Source organism: Clarias gariepinus, chromosome 23 (assembly GCF_024256425.1).
Source record: "Clarias gariepinus isolate MV-2021 ecotype Netherlands chromosome 23, CGAR_prim_01v2, whole genome shotgun sequence".
NCBI classification, from domain to species: Eukaryota; Metazoa; Chordata; class Actinopteri; order Siluriformes; family Clariidae; genus Clarias; species Clarias gariepinus.
In genome coordinates this window covers 24,762,977-24,784,738 of record NC_071122.1, presented here as the reverse complement: position 1 = coordinate 24,784,738, position 21,762 = coordinate 24,762,977, and the positions used below count along the sequence as shown (strand labels likewise).

At 38.5% G+C, this 21,762-nt stretch overlaps 1 protein-coding gene across 1 annotated transcript; it reads right to left on the bottom strand.

Moving 5' to 3' along the window:
- Positions 1 to 241: 241 nt before the first annotated feature.
- On the bottom strand, positions 242 to 20,719 carry LOC128510945 (inter-alpha-trypsin inhibitor heavy chain H3-like). Its single transcript, XM_053483486.1, has 18 exons — positions 20,536 to 20,719; positions 19,645 to 19,808; positions 18,379 to 18,483; positions 18,077 to 18,239; positions 17,733 to 17,849; positions 17,483 to 17,611; positions 17,203 to 17,319; positions 16,207 to 16,375; positions 15,391 to 15,501; positions 11,742 to 11,923; positions 11,466 to 11,645; positions 11,039 to 11,166; positions 10,751 to 10,953; positions 5,523 to 5,612; positions 3,679 to 3,847; positions 969 to 1,117; positions 569 to 644; positions 242 to 429 (listed from the first exon to the last, which is right to left on the bottom strand). Exons 1-18 carry the CDS (start codon positions 20,608 to 20,610, stop codon positions 315 to 317), a joined length of 2,442 nt encoding a protein of 813 aa, XP_053339461.1. The 5' UTR covers positions 20,611 to 20,719; the 3' UTR covers positions 242 to 314.
- Positions 20,720 to 21,762: the final 1,043 nt, after the last annotated feature.

The window sequence follows — 21,762 nt, the reverse complement described above, 5'->3', positions numbered from 1 at the left end:
AGAAACATTTCATCGGTATTTAATGAAAATCATTTTATTACAGTTAAACACATGAGGGAGATTTTTCAATTAATCAGAATCCAGTTAAAAATTATATTTCATATCCATAAACAAATCTAGCAACAATGACTTTCACTGTTTCACTGTCAGCTTCTGTGTCTCTGTTTATATGCATCAATATAAATACAACTGATCACTGAAAAACATAACTTCTGTTCTCTATCGAGTAACTTTGAGTGCCGGCTCTTTCCTTAGATAATCATTAATATCTAGCAGAACAGCAACAAGTCAGTGTTTAGGGGAAAAAGGCAATTCTACAGCTGTGAGACAGTGAAGTCAGACAGCTCCCCCTGCAGGGCAGACTGTACCGGTACAAGCCAGCACTCCACACTAGGGGCTGTAGGAAATCTGTAGTCGATGGCCGAGCTCCTGTAATGCATGATAAAAAGAAGGCCTGTCAATAATATAATAAAATAAACAAATGTCTATTTAAGAGGCATTAGGGATTCATAAAGCTGATAAATTTCACATGATAGACTTGTTGTGATGATTTCTTCTGTTTACTTACCAGGTTGCCTCAATCTCCAGATCCTTAATTTTGATCTTTGAGTCTGATACCTCTTCATACTGAAGATCAGTTTTTTCTTGAATATCAAATATAAAATTCAAAAGTCACTGTCAGTAATGCTTGTTTTTTTAATATTCTTTACTGGTAATGATTTTAAATATGGTTATTTAAAATCTAAGTATAAGTTCAATAGGGACACCTCTATGTCTACATTCCCACTCCTTCTTGTTATTAACCTGTTTGCCAGAAAGGCCGTTAAAATATACTTTAAACATGGAGCACGTTGTTTAGGAAAACTAATTCTTATTTTTCTAGTGAAAATTTCTGTCTTAAATGGAAATTTTGACGGATCATTTAAAAATCTAAATTTTAAGCCAGATTGTTTTGTGTAGTCTCTTACCCAGAATGCCTTGGATGTCAGCATTTTTTGGTTGTTGATGAATAACAGGCCACAGAAACACATCCCCAAATTTCTTATGAAGAAGGAAAACAACATTTACACTTCCCATGGTGACGTTTAATTTGTTGCTCCTTAGAAATATTGACACACTGTGGAATGACAAAACGATCAGTTAGTTGAGGGTGCCATTGCATATGATTTTAAAACATTTGAGGTTGAAATACCAAATTCAAATTCAAATTTTATTTGTCACATACACAGTCATACACAGTACGATATGTAGTGAAATGCTTATACGGTCGCCGGTGACCTTAATTTTTTTTTAAAACAATTGACAATTATTAAGAGAGAAATAGAAAAAAAGCAAGAAATAAATATATCATTTATATATCAGTTTCATTATAAGAAGTTAGACCAAAATATACATTTTTTTTGAAAATATATAAGAAATAAGAAATATAAAACTTTTCTGTACAAGACAAAGTAAATTTTAAATGCAAATAAAAAGTGAAATGAATGTGCAGTGAAAAATGTCCAGAAGTGTGCAAATGAGCATCGTGTGTGCAAATGTGGAATATGTGTGCAAATGTTGCAATGTATGTGCAAATGTGCTATGCCCATGGTTGTCCGGTCTACAGTGTATTGGGGTGTGTGCACAGATGAATAATGTCATAAGTGACCATTTCTGTGCAATGTTGCAAAAACACGGAGATGAGTAGTCCTGTGTGTTAATCTGGTTGAGAGACTGTATTGCCTGCGAGAAGAAGCTCCTCCTCAGTCTCTCAGTGTTGGAAAGGAATTGGAAAGGAGTTGGAAAGGTCAAAAAATAAACTTTGTCTCTGATAACCTTTTATATTGCTGCAACCACACGTTGGCTTAAATGGCTTGTTGGTTGGGTTGTATACACGCTGGTCCTGGGTCTGGGTCGTCTGGCGGTGCCACTGTCTCACCAAGAGGTTTGCCATGTCTGTGCGCGACATTGTGCAGATCACCACAGGCCAACACGATGCGGCACACTTTGTTAGGGCGGTAAAGCAGCACCCCTCCACTCTTATCAAGGCAGCACCACTGGCATTTCAGCTGCCCAATCGCCCGCTCTACAACTGATCGAGTGCGAGAATGGGCATCATTGTATCTGCGCTCTTGGTCAGTCTTGTGGGTTGTTGAGGGGGTTTAACAGCCACGTCTTTAATGGATAACCGCTGCCTCCTGATATGCAGTTAAATAATTACACTCTATAAAATAAAATAAAAAAAAACGTAGCTGGAATAATAGCTTTAAATACATCACCCACTAAGAAGCCACCCATCGCGCACCCTGCCACCTTGGAGCCTCATCCCAACCATGCTGTTTGTGAGGATGAATGAATCATGGGTTGTCCCAGGCCACCTTGCCACAATATTTGTTAGGCGCATTTGAGCATCACATATTATTAGCACATTCATTGAATGGAAATGTTTCCGATAAACGTATGCAAATTCGTCTTCAGATGGCGCCTTTATAGCAGTGTGCGTGTAGTCGATCGCTCTGATTACATTAGGAAAACCGGAGATTGCTGCAAATTGCCCTTTAATGTTTGGCTGGTCAACTGCATGGTATGGAAACCTTATATAGGCTACCTGCTAGACATGCGGATGATCCCGTCCCATACAGCTGGCATTGCACGGCTCAAAGACGACTGGCTTAACCCCGAGCGGTCTGCCAGTTCCCTTTGGAAAGAACCAGTTGCCAGGAAACCAAGCATTGTTAGCACCTGTAAGGGAACGAGTATTGCGTGGCTCCTCGCTGTCTCTCTTTCCAAATTTGGACCCAACTCAGCACAGAGCTCCAAGAGGATAGCTCTTGTCAATCTGAAACGGCTAATAAGCCAGTCATCATCGTGGGACAGAAAATCACTGTGATCCCTAAAAACGCGTCCCTTCGGATTCGGCCATTGACAATGTCCTCTAATAAGGCCAACACTGCTATTGCCATTGACTAAGGACTGTATACATTTGCAAATGCTTTTATATGTTCTAAATCAAATAATTGGTAGAAAAATATTGTGTCAATTAACCCATTTTATCAATTATAAATTAATAGCAATGTTTTTTCACATGTGTTGGTGCGATACTTTGTAGTGTGGAATCTAACATAATTGCCTGTAGGAGTCGCCGACGGAAATAAAACAAACGCACACAAGAAATACACGTACGCCAGACATAAAGTTGGCGTGGAAGAACGCACATTCTCACATTAATTTCACTGTTAGTAAATCCGATTGTGAGCGTGAAAACTGGCGTAAGCAAAGTTTTTGTGCGTACGCAGCGTTGATACATGAGGCCCCTGGTCATCACATCTATGGTGGTTTTCTTTCCCTGATTGGACGGCCATATTCCACAACTCAGAGTGTGAGAGAGTGGTGTTTCAGCAGTGAACAGTGTGAATGTGTATAGTTTATATACGTAGAGGAAGGCTGTGCTTTGGTTTCAGGAAAGCTAGCTTATATGCTGTGTTCATGCTGCATTGCAACATTGGACTGAAATTGAGGCAAAGCAACACTGGAGGACAAAAGCAAGTATTGTTAGTAGTAACAAGCTCACTAGCAAGCATTAATGATAAGTGACCTGTTACACAAGCACTGGTGTGTTTGTTACAGCATGAAGCACTAGAGCGCCATGATGTTTCATTGCTTTGTGTGATGTTTCCACAGTTAAATTTTTCTTCTTACTTGTGTGACTTATGCCTGCCGGGATCCAACTGCCCCCATACAAACTTCACTCTGTTCTTTCCATTATTGTAGACAATGTTATTATGGCTCACGCGAAGCTTCTCTGTTTTATAATGAAGAACAATCACCTGGAAGCCTTCGTCTGAGAGGTGGCCATTCATGGAGAAGTCTGTAACGAGAGAGTGAGACAAGAGGAAATTATATAAATGCCTTTTCAGCCTGGGGTCTTATGTTATTGCAGACCAGATATGAATATGTATAAAAGAATAAATAAGTAATGCATAAATTAATTAAGTAAGTAATTAATAAATAGGTGATTTACATGGTAACATAGTGATTTACAAGTTCATGTAAAAACAGATATTGTCTATTGTGCTTTAAAAAAATGCCAAGTTCATGGTTTAAAAAGTTAAAACTATTAAATGTTTAAAAAAGTACAAGGTGTGTGTTTGTATTTTTGTTTCTTTTATAAAGCTGTTATTTTTGGAGAAATAATTTTCTAGAAATTGTATTATATTAAACAGGCTTTTACTATTTATTTATTTATTGTTTAAACCGGGAGCTCGAGACGGAAGAATAGCGGGAGAAAAGAGACTGAGGATGCTAATGATGCAGTTACGAGGTGAACACATTTAAGTTGTGTATTACAAGAGTTTACATACAAGTGTTAGACTGTCGGCAAGATTATCTAATAAAATGCAAACTTTTGTGAAAAACTGGGAAGTCCGGATAGAATTTCCTTGAGTTACACGTTTTTAGAATTTTCTTGAGTTACACAGCTACATGTCAGTGGCGACTGCTAGCTTTGAAACAGGGGAAGCTCATATTAGGCCTTCATCATAACACTATACTATATTTTTTTTATTATTTAAAGAATGATTTGTACAAACAAAAATGGTTTATATCACCAGCGAACAATAGAGAGTGCAGCAGTTCGTCATAGCACTTCACCTGCAAATCCGCTTGGGACTGAACTCGAATCTCTGTAGCGCTGATGTATACTTAAGACATGCTGTCAATCAAAAAAGGGGTTCTAATTAGTTTTAATAGTTTTAATGTCTATTTATGTCATATTTTACCTTATTTAAATGTCTTTTTTAAATGTCTTGATTGTTTTTATATGGAAAAGTATTATTATATTTGTTGGCAGGAACAAATTATCTGCATTTTCATTATTTCCTATGGGAAAATGCGTTTACAAAATTAAATTTCACCTTAAGGACTCTAAATTCATATGCCGAGGTACCTCTGTACAGTAAAAAATGTGCTGGAGATAATCTTGTTTTAGCTGTGTATTTCCCCACACTTAAAGATGTTTTTTTTATGTTGCTGTACTTAACTTATTACAAATTTAAATTAACTTTTTTCTAATTTTTTACTAGACTAACACACTGCACAAGTTTAGTTTAGCAACAATTTTTTTATTTCCCTGTCCATCATCTGCCTCAACAAACCAGCTAAACACACCAGAATTGTGTCTCTGATTACATACATATGTTATTCCAGACCGTTGCTAAGTACTTAATCTGATTTTCATAATAATGTATTATTATTATTATTATTATTACATTTCTTTCTTTATTTCTTTCTTTATTAGCTTCTTTGATCACTTTGCTTTATCGGCTTTACACTGAAACAGAATAAACATTCAATACATCATCTGGCTTCTTCAACAGTGAACAACTTCCATAAATTTCATCACTGTCTCCATATTAAAGGAGACACTGATGGGTTTGTTTAAATAACAAAAAAATAGGGTTTAAGACAAAAAAGAATGTTGACAAATGGAATAGAACTTGCAGTTTGTGATTGGTGAAGGTAGAAGCTCTTATCTAATCACCCACCTGATGAGGGGTCTTTAAGAAGGAGTAGTTTGTGCCCTGCAGGTGCGTCATAACAGATCGGCTTTGGCAGGATAGAAATTAGGAACCTCACTGTGAGAAACAGTAAGAAAAGGATAATGATCTCCTGCATACTGAAGAAGTCTAAGTAAGATGTAATACCTGTAAATGCAGATTTTTTGAAAGCTTGCACAGTACCTGCAGGACGAGCGGGTAGAACTAGTGAAAGGATCTTGACGACTGTTGGCCTGGATTCTTCATGTGGATGCTCTGTTGTAAATATAAATGTGTAAATTAGCTGTATTTTGATAATTCAATTTAGTTTTAAAAGTATTGTCAAGGGCGGGCGTGGAAAAAGAAACGACCCAATAGCAGAAACAGATTCCTAAGAATAGCCCTTATTTTATGCACCAGTGTGTGTGTGGGCGTGTGCGAACGATCCTGGAGGTAGTAGGGAAATGCCCTATGACGCAATGAGGGGACACGGCGATGACGTCGGGAGATCCTCCGTGAACCCGAAAGTAGCGTGCGCGAGAGTATCCTCGGAGATTGCTCCAGCTGTTCATTTTCCCGGCTCTGTTTCGCTGTGCAAACTGAGAGAGGATGCCTGAGTCTTTTGATTTACCTTTGCTGGGGCGTAAGAGGCTGGCGAGTGGCGTGAGTGCCTGCACTGGTGCTCCACAGGGGGGTGAGAAATTGAACAGGTGTTGAACTAAACTGAGCTCTGTAGTGCACTCACTCTACACATACGGCTGCACGGCAACTAGCAGCTCCAACATCGTTGTGAAGTTTGTGAACGACACAACAGTGGTGGGTCTTATCACCAATGGTGATGAGACGGCATACAGGGAAAAGGTCAGTGCCCTGATACATTGGTGTCAGGAGAACCGTCTCTTCCTCAACGTCGGAAAGACCAAAGAGCTGATAGTGGACTTCCGGAGGTGTAGAGGTGCACATTCCCCCATCACCATCAAGGACGCTGCTGTGGAGAGAGTGAGCACTTCCGTTTTCTGGGTGTCCAAATAGCAGAGGATCTCACATGGTCAGTTCATACTGACAAAACAGTGAAGCAAGCTCAGCAGCGACTCTTCTTTCTCAGGAGACTGAAGAGATTTGGCATGAGCCCCCGCATTCTCAGGACCTTCTACCGCACACTCAGGACCGTAGACACACTCTCATAAACATGTGTGTATGTGTGATGTGTGTATGTAAATATATGTATATATACACTCACCTAAAGGATTATTAGGAACACCTGCTCAATTTCTCATTAATGCAATTATCTAATCAACCAATCACATGGCAGTTGCTTCAATGCATTTAGGGGTGTGGTCCTGGTCAAGACAAACTCTCGAACTTCAAACTGAATGTCAGAATGGGAAAGAAAGGTGATTTAAGCGATTTTGAGCGTGGCATGGTTGTTGGTGCCAGACGAGCCGGTCTGAGTATTTCACAATCTGCTCAGTTACTGGGATTTTCACGCACAACTATTTCTAGGGTTTACAAAGAATGGTGTGAAAAGGGAAAAACATTCAGTATGCTGCAGTCCTGTGGGCGAAAATGCCTTGTTGATGCTAGAGGTCAGAGGAGAATGGGCTGCCTGATTCAAGCTGATAGAAGAGCAACTTTGACTGAAATAACCACTCGTTACAACCGAGTTACGCAGCAAATCATTTGTGAAGCCACACCACGCACAACCTTGAGGCGGATGGGCTACAACAGCAGACGACCCCATCGGGTACCACTCATCTCCACTACAAATAGGAAAAAGAGGCTACAATTTGCACGAGCTCACCAAAATTAGACAGTTGAAGACTGGAAAAATGTTGCCTGGTCTGATGAGTCTCGATTTCTGTTGAGACGTTCAAATGGTAGAGTCAGAATTTGGCGTAAACAGAATGAGAACATGGATCCATCATGCCTTGTTACCACTGTGCAGGCTGGTGGTGGTGGTGTAATAGTGTGGAGGATGTTTTCTTGGCACACTTTAGGTCCCTTAGTGCCAATTGGCATTGTTTAAATGCCACGGGCTACCTGAGCATTGTTTCTGACCATGTCCATCCCTTTATGACCACCATGTACCCATCCTCTGATGGCTACTTCCAACAGGATAATGCACCATGTCACAAAGCTCCAATTATTTCAAATTGGTTTCTTAAACATGACAATGAGTTCACTGTACTAAAATGGCCCCCACAGTCACCTGGATGTGCATCCGACAAATCTCCATCAACTGCAAGATGCTATCCTATCAATATGGGCCAACATTACTAAAGAATGCTTTCAGCACCTTGTTGAATCAATGCCACGTAGAATTAAGGCAGTTCTGAAGGCGAAAGGGGATCAAACACTGTATTAATACGGTGTTTCTAATAATCCTTTAGGTGAGTGAAAAAAAATTAAATATATATATTTATGTGTGTGTGTGTGTATATGTATATTGTATATATATGTATACTTGTATTTACATTTATTAGGTGCACTAAATTCGTATTTATTTCCTAATTTTTATATTTTTTTTATATAATTGCACAATATTAATATATATTGTGAATACACTACTGTACTTATTTATATGCATATTTATTTACGTGCATATTTATTTGTTATAATTGTACACCACGATTCCTTGTGTAGCTTGCGAGACACTGCGGCGCTGAGTAACGCCCTGGGCGTGCTTATAAAGCTAAGGAATGATTACATGATTAGATACAGGTGTGCTATGATTGAGAGCGGAGTGTGTAGGGGGAAAACTCCAGGCCAGTGAGTCTAGCTAGCTCGTGACAAGTATATGACAGGTTTCTGTTATTATATACTCATTCAGAAATTCTCACAGCTTTAGTAAAAGTGTAGTATTTTAATTTGAAGCTTTGTTAGAGACATTAGGCAGCTGCATAGTTAACTACATGATATACAGACATTATGGATTGTAATTTACAATACCAACACCAAATATTGGAGAAGTATTATTCTCAGTTAGTTGCAATATATATATTATATAAAAAAAAAAGTAATATAGGTGAGAAGAAAATTGTTATAAAAAAAAAAAAATCCAGGGTTGAAAATGTGTTTTCGGAAATTCCTTTTTTTTCTAGAGTAAAGGTGCTGTACATCACCACACTAATGGTGTTATTGGTGATAATGATGATAATGTATAAAACAAAATGTAAAATGAGGTTAACTTACTGCCAGAAGATCTGAGGACTTTAAGACAAGCAAGAAATAAACAAAGATTAGTGCAGATAATTAACATACACATTATGTTATATGTATGTTTTTCTTTAATATTACTGCTTTAGTGTGTACAACATAATCAACCTACCTGAAGAAACACGGTTTACTGTAAAACAAGCATGAAAACAAGTTAGTATGTTTCTACAGAAGGAAATATAAATGAGTAAAAAATAGTTTGTTCATTTAAGACGGCATGTTTACATATACCAGCAAAATGGAACATGCCTTGCGGTTGCAGCTGTGTTTTTTTAACTGGTAGACCTGGGTAACCTGGTAGACCTGGTGGACCTGGGTAACCTGGTAGACCTGGTGGACCTGGTAGACCTGGATCCCCTCCTAAACTATATAGATGTGGGTGTAGACCTGTAATAGAAAAATCACATTTTAATCATGTATTAATTCTGATTTTTGTAGTAATTGTGTCTCGTAGACTATAGAAGCTTTAAACCTGTCTGATGAAACAGAGGAAGATAAGGCCGAGAATAGAGCAGAAACAATCTGATTATAGTTGCCACTGAACAAATTATAAGGTGAAAACATTTGGTCTGGGTCAGATAAAGAAAGTCATTAGTTTAAATGTGGGAACTTTATGTACAGGCGTAGATTATGTTATCAGGGAGGTTTGTGTATAAAATGGGACAGCTGGAACAAAGAGATCACCTTTCTCTATACTGCAACTGTTCTGCAGAAGTTATAATTAAACCTTTGTTACTTTGCTCTTACCAAGTGTCAGAATTACTTGTCTTTATAGTATTTTCAGGATTTCCACCACAAGGATTTCTTTACCTTTGAAAAGAATCGCGACAGAGCAGTGTTTCTGTGAAGAGCAGAGTGTGTGTGTGTGTGTGTGTGTGTCTCAAGATGAGAGGAGAAGGGGTGGGGGGGGGGGGTTGTAAAGACGGGAGTGTGTGTGTGAAGGGGCACAATGTAAAATTACGCGCGCGCACACAACAGCAGGGAGAGAGAGAAAAAAACACGCACACACATATGTTATAATAAACAGTACACGCGCTGTACAGACATGCTTACAAACCCAAAATAAAATATGTTTTACACACACACACATGGTCACAGTACACGCGTGCATGGATGTTGATTATACCAATGAGAGCCGCGCACTAAAACCGAGCAAGGGAGACGATTACCCAGTTGTGATCACATGACGCTCTGCATCAAAACAAGAAGAGCATGCGTGCTACATGATACTCGGTGCTCATAAACCAAGACTTGTTCGTTTCAAAATTTATTTAAAATCTTTGTTCGTCTTGCGGAACACTCGCAAACCGCATTACTCAAGTCGAGGCTGAAGTTTTTTTTTCTAATATGTCACCTGACCAATCAGCCACAATAACATGTGGTTGTTGTTATTGCGGCTAATTGATCGAACGGAGTCATGTGATTATTATTGCCGCGTCTGATTTGTAAAACAGTCATGCGGTGGATCTACCGGCTGCACGTTCACAATAAATGGTTAGAAAGTAACGAGTTGAGTGGAGCTGAATGTCGCGGAGTAAGAGTAGGGTTTCTTTTTTTTACAAATCTACTCAAGTAAAAGTAAAAACTATGGTGCAGTAAAACTACTCATAGAAGTAATTTTTTTTCTAAAAGTTATTTAGGTAAATGTAACCGAGTAAATGTAACTCATTACTACCCACCTCTGCATATTTATCACTTTCATTTTGAGATGGATGGCACAAAGTTTCTAAGACTTCGGGCTACAGATGGAACCAGTGCCTTTATTTTGTGCCACTGGGAGCCACATTATTCATTATATACACAAGATTCCTGTATCAACATAATTAAATTGGGGCTAGAATTTCCACTCAAGTAAAATATACAAGTTGGACAAAAATAAATAATGAGAAGTCATAGTAAAACATTGCTATGTTACGTTAGATTGGCATGTTTATGTTGAATTTTTGATACTCACTGTTATTTCCACTATCATGCTAAAACGTAATTGAAATTCCCTCGTCTACCGTATCCTGTACACTTACTCATTGGAGGCAGCTGTGCCAACACACGGCGATAGTGTGTGCGTGGCTCTTCCCCTTCTTTGGGTTTGTGGGCGACCTGTGTCTCATTTTCTTGTGGCTTAGTGACGACCATGGAGGTGAGTGGAGTCACAAATTCATATTTGAGAGAGAGATCCAGAGCTTTTTTCTTGGCAGCTTCTTTCTCATCTCCTTTAAGTGTCACTCTGAAACACATGAATGCAAAACTTAAAACATGGTTTAAAATTAGAAAGTTATTTATGTAAAGCATTAAACAAGGTAATCACTCACTCTTTCTCCAGGAGCTGTTTGACTGTAAGATAAGCCCACAGCCTCTGGATGAAGTTTTCATGTTGTGGTAAAACATCAATGACGTCTTTTGTCGACACGGAGTCCTGGTAAGTAACTTTTAAGCCTATCTGCAATCAATAAAAGACATGAAAAATTGAAGAAAGAGACAGAGAAATATAGCCAGCAAAATAAATACTCTGGTTAAATAAGTAAAGTGTTAGTGTGAAGACCATCGGTCTCACCAGTCCACTTGGGTTACTTAGAATCAGGCTGTAGCAGTTTTTCTACCTACTGTAGCATTTTTTTTTCTGTTTTATTTTTATTTTATTTTTTTTCTAGCAGGTTTAATTCACATTGACAAATAAGTAACAGATGTACAGGAAACTGTAACTGAAGAACAGAACTGTAGGAGCACTGGGGTTCTTACTGAGATTGCGATGACCTCAGTTTGTAAAGTCTCCAGGCTGTTGTCTGTGATTTGTCCCGCCACCACAATCTCGGAGCCGTTATAATACTGCCTGAAACTGGTCTGGGTGAGATTTGATGCTCCGTTGTAGTTTATTTGAACATCAGTTAAGAGCGGCGTGGCCACCTCCTCATAGAAGCCCTAAGCATGAAAGCATGAAATAGAGTTGAAGCTCTGCCTAATATGTTAATGGAATTAACTGAAAATGCTGAAAATGACCCCTATGCTGTATCTTACCTGCAGCTGGAGGTCAGCATCTGAGTCCTCATAGATCCTGCGAGCAACTCCATCATTTTCCAGCGCCATTTTTTCCAGGAAATCAAAATTAACATCAAATCCAAACCCCAGGCAGTAAAGTGGAAATTTACCATCAATGGCCTGTTTGACATTTTCCTGAATTCTCCCTGTGTTTGTTTCACCTGTGGGGGACAATCCTTACTAAGGTACTTATGGAGTAAATAAACATATTAATACATGTTGTGCTACTTAAAGACATTTTTGTCCTGCACAGTATGCATTATAATTTCAAATTAAAAGTTCATTGAAAGTTAAAAGTGTGTCGATTGTTAGTTAGAACCCTAACCAAAACCTTATAATTCCAATTGTAACTGCTATTATAATCAGGCATGCTGTTTTTTTTAATTATAATTCATTTTGTTTCAGTTAAATATATGAATATTTTATGTTAACAAAGTATATTTTTGTTTAGTAAGAATATGATATGTATGATGTGTAATAATCAAGGTATTTGTGATGTGAATATTTATTTTGTTGATCATTCCTATGACAATGCTTGTGTTATGACACACTTATCAGATTTTACTTTTTTTTTTTTTATCTAGTTCTCACGGCATATTAAAGGCATAATGAAGTGTGAAAGTGAAATAAATGCCAGTGATCAAACAAAGATATAGGATTAGTTATCCCTGTAATGGGCTCATCTCTTCATTTTTTGTGTCTTTTCACTTTTATCTAAGAGCACATGCTTATCGCATTGCATGCTACTCTCTCTCTCTTGCTCTCTCTCTCTCTCGCTCTCTCTCTCTCTCTCAGACACAGGCTTCTTATGTAGACTTGATCTTTAATCTTTGCCTTTGTCTTAGTCTTGGCTCTAATACCGGAGTCAAGTGCTCTCTACCTGGTGCTACCTAATGATCACGCAGCATGTGCCATTATGCCATCCATAACCATTTGTTGTAGACCCATATAAGAGATGTTAAATCATGCAGCTCATTCAGAAATGCGGTGCTATGCCTTTTTAAAGGGGTGGGTTTAACATACTGCTCCAAGCCTCCTAAATCCAGAGGTGGAACTGTACCTCTGGCAACAGGACCAAATATCAAAACCTCTGTCTTTTTATCATTAAAATGTAAAAAGTTTTGGGCTAACCATGTATTTATGTCATCTAAACATGTTAACAGGGGCTTCCTTCTGTTTTGGGAGATAAATCTGACCATCATCTGCATAGCAGTAAAAGAAGATGCCATGTTTTCTCAGGAAATAGCTGAGATTATTCTCTGTGGCCTGGACAAGTTCGGCTTTCCAAACATCCACTGCAAAGTCAAAGACATTTCGTCCCGGATCTGCCCCTTGCAAGACCCATGTCATTACATATTATATCTTATTTAAATGTGTACAAATGTTGTAAATATTTTATTTACATGTCTCCAATGTTGTAGATTAATTTTGATCAAAACATTCTAAGTATAAAATATATATAAAGTCAGATTATTACCTTTGAGGATATTAAAACTTTATTGCAAAGCATTAGAAAAACAGTGGGTGGTATTACAAGAAACTGTATGTTTGGGGGTATTTTCTTTGATGTTTACAACAAAATTAAAAAAAAATAAAAAAAAGGGAAAAATAAAACATGGACATTCTACTGTAAGAGACAGTTATGTTGTAAATAAATTATTTCTACGTGACAGGATCCCTTATACTGTCCCTCATAAAGTTTATGGTGGCTCCCAGGTGCCAGAACCCCAAGTGTTCTAAAGATCATCTGGAGATTGTGAGTTTGCATGACTGTCTGTCCTTTATCAATCAGTCTGTATATAGGATTTTATTTGAGCCCATTACTCTGCCTGCCCCTTACTGTACATGAGCAGCAGATGTGGTCTTCTGCCTTTATTTTCTAACAGTAATAGTTTCCTTTTAAAGGCTACACTTGATGCTGCGTGAAAACTCTACGGGAACATCTTTTCGTGTTGCCGGTTGTGAAGCATGTGTGTTTCAAACACGCCAAATTTTGGCTTATATAACCTCGGTCAGGTGACGTCATCTGATGAGACGCACCTGCAGGTTATAAATAGAAGTGAACAGGAAACATTCCTTAGATCTTTTGTCTTCAGACCGCATTGTGCGCGTGTGTAACAAGCAAATTAAAAAGCAAATTAAAAAGCAAAGAAAAGTGTTTAACTCACCGATATAATGGCGGAATTTAAAGTGAGATGTCCCCCCCCCCCCCCCTTTGCAAAATTTTTCCTTTCGGAGGGCGATTTCCAAACTTTTTGCTTTAAGTGTTTGGGTGAAAAGCACACTTTTCAAGGGCTTCATGGAGACTGGGAATACTGTGATCTTCTTCCCATGAAAGTGCTTCGCGCGTGACTCGCGTTCTTTAGAGAACCACGAGCAGCGCTGCACTCCTGGGGATCACAAGCCGATCTGGCCGAGGCGCGCGAGACGAAATCTCCTCTCCTTTCTCTCGCCCTCTCTTCCGATCGGGAAGTCTCTCTCTCTCCACTTCACAAGCGCACTCCGGTGCTTCTCGTGAGTGTGTAGAAGAGACTCGTTCTCTTGCTTCTGTGGAAATGGAAGTAGCTACCTCAGAACGCTCCTCTAAGGAAGATAGAGAGTATGAGGAGCTGCTTAAAGTTATATCTATCGTGCTCGAAGGTCTAATTGAGACCCCTTTCGAACCACTAGGGTCAGCGCCTGTCAGGTTTCTGACCCTTAAGATGTTTTTTCTTATGGCCATTACCTCTCTGAAGAGGATTGGAGATCTGCACGCCTTGTCAGTCTCCCCATTCTGCCTAGACTTTGCCCCTGGGCTAGTCAGGGCCATTTTGCATCCTCACCGGAAATATCTTCCGAAAGTTCCATTCTCAACCATGCACCCTGTTGTTCTTGAAGCTTTCTGTCCTCCGCCTTTTACAGCTCCGGAGCAGGAGAGACTTCACTTACTGTGTCCAGTACGTGCTCCTCAGATTTACGTCCACCGCACCAGCCAGGGGCGTAAGTCAGAGCAGCTTTTTATATGCTATGGGGACCGCAACCGGGGGGCGGCCGCCACTACACAGACCCTGTCACACTGGGTGAAAGATGCTGTTGCCCTCTTCTATGAGGCAGGTGGGCTCACTTCGCCTCTAGGAATTAGGGCTTATTTAACCAGGGGGATCGCCTCATCTATTGCGCTAGCAAGAGGTATTCTCCTGCAGCAAGTGTGTGACGTGGCAGGTTGGACCTCTCCGCACACATTTATAAGATTTGATAGCCTGGATGTTTATGCTACTCCGGGCTCACGGGTCCTCGAGTCAGCCTTCCAGAAATAGTTCTGAGACCCCCTCAGCCTTGTGCGCACACGCTACACAACCTTGGGGTCCAGACACTTGCAGTGCGGCAGCGTTGGTATTCTCGTTCCCATAGCGTTTTCACGCAGCATCGAGTGTAGCCTTTGAAAGGGAATGTCTCGGGTTACTTTGCTGTAACCCTGTTCCCCGAAGAGGCGGGAACGAGATGCTGAGCTCCAATGCCGCACTACCTACGTGACTGGACGTCATGAACAGTCATACTGTATAAGCATTTAACTGCATATCATAGTGTGTATGGTCGTGTATCGTATAAGACAAATAAAATTTGAATGTGATTAAATTGTATTTAATACCTGCAGTGGGGTCTCCATCGGTGAGCAGGATAAGGATGGAGGCGGAGCCTGCTCGTGGGTATCTCTTGATCATATCCACCCCCTTCAGCACTGCAGCGTTGATGTCTGTGGCTTTACATGAGTACAAGGACATGTTAAATACAGTAAAGAAATGGATATTAATGGACAGCAGTTTCTGCAGAAGAGACTGGATTATAGTCCATGATTCTTCGTGTACAGTTTGTTGTAGTTGAAGCAAAACCTTTATATTTGTAGTATTTGAAACCCATTAAATTGCACACGTGTAAACAGATTTTTTTAGTCTGAGCCATTAAGGAATAAATTAATTACAGTATAAAGATTTATTAAATTAATTATTGAAATTTTATGCACATAATATCAAATTTTATGCGCATATTTTATGCATCACAAATATTCAGGGTGTTTATTGAAGCCCTTTCTATCTTAACTCATCTACCCTTCTGTTTTGCAGCCATTGTGTTAATAGTTTATGTGCAGTCCTGTCCCACTCTACTCTGTTCTGTTCACTTCTTCATTTGTTTGGTTTACATCTGTGTTTTATGTTGAATTAAAGAGTCTGTGCTCGTGTCCTGCTTTTTCCTTGTTTCATAAATCTGTACTTATAACGATATGCTTGTAAAATGGGCTAGTGAGTATGTAAGCCAAATTAAACACAATAATAATACATTCAAAATTAAATACAACAAATGTTTACAAATTAAAGAAGTTCAAATTACTAATGTAATAAAGTAGTATAAGCTGAAGCCATATGAGACTGTGTTGATTATTGACTGTATTGATTATAAGTGACTGTACCTCCTCTAGCCTGGATGTCCTTCACAAAATCCTTTGCTTTATTCAGATTATTCTCCGTGGCCTGGAGAAGTTCAGCTTTCCAGACATCTACACTAGAGTCAAAGATTATCAGGCCGAAGTAATCCTCCTGATCAAGATCTCCCAAAATCTTCAGCATTGCTGTACGAGTCTAAAATGAAAAAAAAAAAATTCCTGCTGTTTGTGTGTGTGTGTGTGTGTGTGTGTGTGTGTGCTGTCTGCATGTAAACACGTACATGCTCACAGACATAACATTTGGGGGGCACAAACGTTAAACTTTTAATAATCGCCTGTAAATAGCCATAAGAAGTTTTGGAAAAGCCCCGAGTGTGAGCTCGGCCGGGATCACTCGACTGCTGCTTGATTAGAAGATCAGGTCGATCTGGTCCAAGCTCTTTACGTTTTTTGACTTCTTCATCTGATAACCTTGCAAAGGGGTATTTTAGCAAAGAAATTACAGAATTTTCCCTCATATTTAGCTGCTTCGACGTCAAACACTATTCAATACATTAACTAACAATCTGCTGACGTTAATAAGACTCGTTCAGAATGGACCAATCACATGAGCACAAACATTTAAAAACAATATTAATTCGCTAAGAACAAAAGTGGGAGGGTTCAGGGCGCACAGAGCTCCGCCCCAAGGATAATTCGAGCTCAGCCTCAAATCACATGCTTTTCAACAATTTATGTGCCTACATAGACACTCATTTGTCCGGTGTACACGAACACAAATTAACATAATCCAGTTTAGATTTTTTTTTATTGTAAATAAATTATATTAAGAAGTACAGCTGAATATTGCAACTAAATGATTTTATTTCATTAATAAAATAAATAATTATTATGTTAAAGTAGTATTCTTCTCTGCCTTACTTTAAGGGGGCGGCGCCCCTGCGCCCCTTATTGACCGGCCACCACTGTATCCCACAATGTAAACTCACAGAGAGACTCAATAACACATCTGATCATCTTTACCTGAGCCATTTTCCTGCCACGCATAGAGCCACTTCGGTCGATGATAAAAACCACATTTTTGGGGATTTTCTGAATATCTGTGGGTGCAAAGTAGTGGACGAAATATCCGTTTGATGCCTGAAAAATGTCAGTGAAGGTTTTGTTTAAGTATAAAAAATTGCTTGTAGCTTCAGTTAACAAACCAGGAATAGTGGGAAGGAAATATATGGTTTTGATTTACTTATACGGAAGCAAATGGCACATTAATTTTTCATTATGATTTAAATTTTCTATAAATAACCTGTAGTTCTCCATTTTGTTTTGGTCTCTTCACATCGTACTCTATGATCAGGTCTCCGTTTAGTCCATTTTCTCCACAACCTTCACACTTTGTCTGCTGCTCACGAGTGGGGTAAAAGTTCACCCATGCCTGCACATGCAAATGAGTGTGTGCAATTAATGAGTCATTTTTGTGTTACCTTTGTGATTTAGTTTATAATAATAATGCAGTATAATGAATCTAACAGTAACATAACTTTAACATTTCTCACCTCTTTGGTAGATGAAGCCAGAGTACTGGTTACAGCACTGGACAGCTCCTGAGTTTTCAGCCCTCCTTTAATCTCCAGGAAGGAAATACCCGGATGCTCATTAATGTAGACATCGATCTAGTGGGGACAACTTGAATATAAGTTTTTGATAAATTGAAAGAGTTTTTTTTATGTGTTTGATTAACTCAGTGTAAGTCATATCTAGTGAGGTAACATTGTTAAACATTGTTACGATGGGAAAATTTCCTAGACATTGAATCTATTACTTGTTAAATTAGCAGTACACCCTTAAAATCATTTGGACCAAGACAGAGATGATGTTTGTCCTTTATGTCCTACATCACCTTGAAATCTGCTACAATCTGCATTGGTTGGGCGTTGATTTGTAACTGGTATTTGCCCAGCCGTCTCTTTAGCAGCTCTTCATAGGTGAGTTCAAAGGTCACCTTACTGAAAGCTGCCACCGTCACTGAGGTTTTAAAGTCCTCCAGAGTCCGTCCTACTGAGCTGAAGTCATAACAAGCATCATTAATGTGTATGATATTTATTATGATGCTCAATTAATTAAAATATAATCTTTAATTTTTTAATTATTGGAATAATACAGGTGTGTGAACATTCTTTCTTATTTCTATTCCTGTGATACCTGACAATCCCAGCACTTTCTCCTCGAGATACTGCTTGACTGTACTGTTGTTGTGCCGCTTCTTTCTGCTTCACAACTCCATCATACGTCTTTCCCTCTATGGTCCTGATGAGGAGGTTTTTGGACATATTTTTGTTTGTGGGTTACATTTTATTCTACACAAGTTAAACCACAATTATAGATGCCTGCATAGAAAATTCACATCATTACCATCACTGTGACCTGTCCGCTAACAAAATCTGAGTGTAAAGTTCCCTCCATAACCACTAGAGCTTAAAGTTTTTATTGTAGTTTATCTGCTTTCTGTTATTTGCTTCAGGCTGGTTGTTTATTTATTCTGCAAAGACTTTCCTCACTGCATTGGTTGTTTTAGTTAACTGTAGCTGTTGGCATTTTATCACAACTTTTTAAAACAGTTTTCCTGAATAATGCTCCATGCTTTGTGTCCTGCAGTGTATGACCATGCCATGTATCACCAGCACAGTTTCTCTGGTTTTATAGAGTTTACTCAGTTCTGGTTCATGGTTGGTATTTATAAGCAGTGGTTCTTCATTCAGAATTTCCTGCAGTTTGAGCACCTTTCATGAGACGTTTAAAAATAAATACTGCACAAAAGCAATGCCCTGCCTTGAATACTGCTTATTAATGGATCAAACTGAGCCAATGTGCCCATGAGCAGTTTATTAGGTCTTTACGCATTCTTTACGCTAATCCTCTCCTGGTAAGTTCTCTCTCTCTCTCTCTCTCTCTCTCTCTCTCTTGTTTTCCCAGCCTCAGAACAAAATAACACAGCATCCGTAAATAGGCGGTGCATATTATTAACTTGTACCTATGCATAAAAACATAAACATCTAATCTTTATCTGCCGTTAATCAGAATCACTTCATTGATGAGAGGTGTATGTTCATTACATTAAACATAATTAAACATGCATGAATTGTTTATTTACATGTTCTGTTAGAAAGGGGTGTGCACACTTATACAACCAGCTTTACTTTACCTCTGCCTTTTTTTTCTACATGGTTCATATTGTATTTCACTCATTGTTTTTTTTTTTTTTTTTTTTTTGTTCTTGTTGTTGTTGTTTTGTTTTGTTTTTGTATTTTAATATGTATCATACTAAAGGCAGATGGAGGTCCAAATTTATTTATTTTTTTTAAAGTAGTTTTTTTTTTAAGAAGACTATTCTCTGAGAGTATTCTTGTCTTGATTTATTCTGTATGTTTTGGGTAATTTGTTGAAATTACACCTTTGTGTTTGACTTACATCCTGAATTTGCTGATGAAAGCATTCTTGGGTATCTTGACCTGGAAATGAATTTCTTTGGACTCATTGAGCCGGTTCGCCACACGGCTTGTGATGACTGTGATGGCGTAGCGGCTGTTTACTGTGGAGTTGATGTGAAAACTGTAGATGTCGACATCTTGTTGCTGTGTTGAGGGAAAACCGTACAATCAAGCCTTTTTCCTAAATGAATTTCCTACATCCATTTCCTATAACATGTCCAGCTTGGATAAACTGAATGAAAAACCTTCTGGACATAACAAGCATCTGGTATCTCAAGAACAGCAATAGCAAATGTGATTTTCAAGCATAAATTATCTTTTATTGAACATGTTCATGTCCAATCAGTGGTGCATTTTATAATGACACCGGGATTGTTATGATATTTTGGCTTTGTTGAGGCAAACACACTGTCTGTTCCAGTAACGTCTGCAACACAAACACAACAACTCAAACATATCAGCAGACCTTCGGCCCAGAGTTGCTCAACTGTTTCTACATTCCAATCAATTTCCCTAACAACATACAGTATATATATATCTATTATATAAAGTAGTTTGGTACATTTTTATATTTTATTTTATAGTTTAGAGAGTTTCTATTATTGGCCAAAACATGAGGAAACATAAAAAACATTTCTCTATTCATGGATAACTGAAATTGTGAGATGCCAGAAGAGGCTCAAAAGTACAATTCATTGAGAATATAAGGTAAAACAATGTAATTCATTGTTAACTTCAACAAATGTTTACCAAGCTTTTATTTTATGTAACTTTCTATCCTTTATCAATGATTTAAGATTATAGATAAATAATAACAATAAAAATAATGAAATATAAAGGCAGAGGATTCATGAAAACCTCTTCGCTGTACCTGCTTGACTGGGGCCGAAGTGACACAGAGAAGTAAATGTCCAAGGATCGTTAGTACCAATGTGGTTCGCTCCATGGTGTCCCATACAGCACTCAGGTCTGAGAAATTTATTTTTCATCAGCTTTTAAACAAACCTCTGAGACTCTTCGGTCATTAACCCTGCTCACCGCAAATTTTAGCTCCACCCAGCCTGCACTTTTTACGTTATGCTAGTGTGGAGAGAGATTTCGAGAAAGGAAATAGGTGGTGTTGATGAATACACAGGATGAAAGTCCACTACTTTACCCCGGGAATTGCATCAAGGCAAATATTTACACTAATCTGATATAAGCAATTACAAGACACTCAGGTTCATGATACTAAACAATAAAAAGCTCCAGCAATCAAATACTTTTTATTTTTTTAGTAAACAGTAAACTACAGTATACATAAACAACTGCTTATTACTTCATGACGTATGTACCTTCCTTGGGCTAAACTGTATGCTCAGGACTCCCTCCATCTGCGGCACTGTGTTAGAGAATCATCTACTGTATGGACTCCAACTAGCAGGAAGCACGATGGCCTACAAACATGGCCGACAAGGACTACAAAACCCAGAAAACGTCAGTCACTTTCGTCAGTGAATGCACACACACCTTGTCATCACTTGTATTTAAACAGACTCTGTTCTTTGTTTCAGTGAAAAGTAACAGTCAGTACATTTACTTACAGTACAGTAAGTACAGTTACCAAGACTGTCTTGTATTTTCTGATTCTGGTTTTGACCTCACTTTCCTCTCCAGTTCTGTCTTTGACCTCATTTTACTTCACTGTGTTTTTGTGTGTTGACTTTATTCACCTCGTATCATCATTAAAACCCCATATAGAGCAGCCGCATATGTCTCAATGCTCAATCTGTGACCGAAAAAAAACACACACCCTCCTTCTGTCTTTACTTTAAGAGGGGACCATGAAAAGTGTCATACACAGCTGTTTTCCTGTTTATTATGTGGCATGTACTCTCTTACAATGCAAGACCACATAGCATTAATAGCTCCTAAAACCATCAGGGTCTGTTCCACAAGAAAGCATGTATTATAAATGTTGCATCCATCATATATTTGTCACTATAAAAAGCACCTGTATTATTATTATTATTATTATTATTATTATTATTATTATGATTTTGTAACATCTAATGATGTTGGGGTTTTGTAGTGTATGTAGTTGTGTGTTAGACCAGGG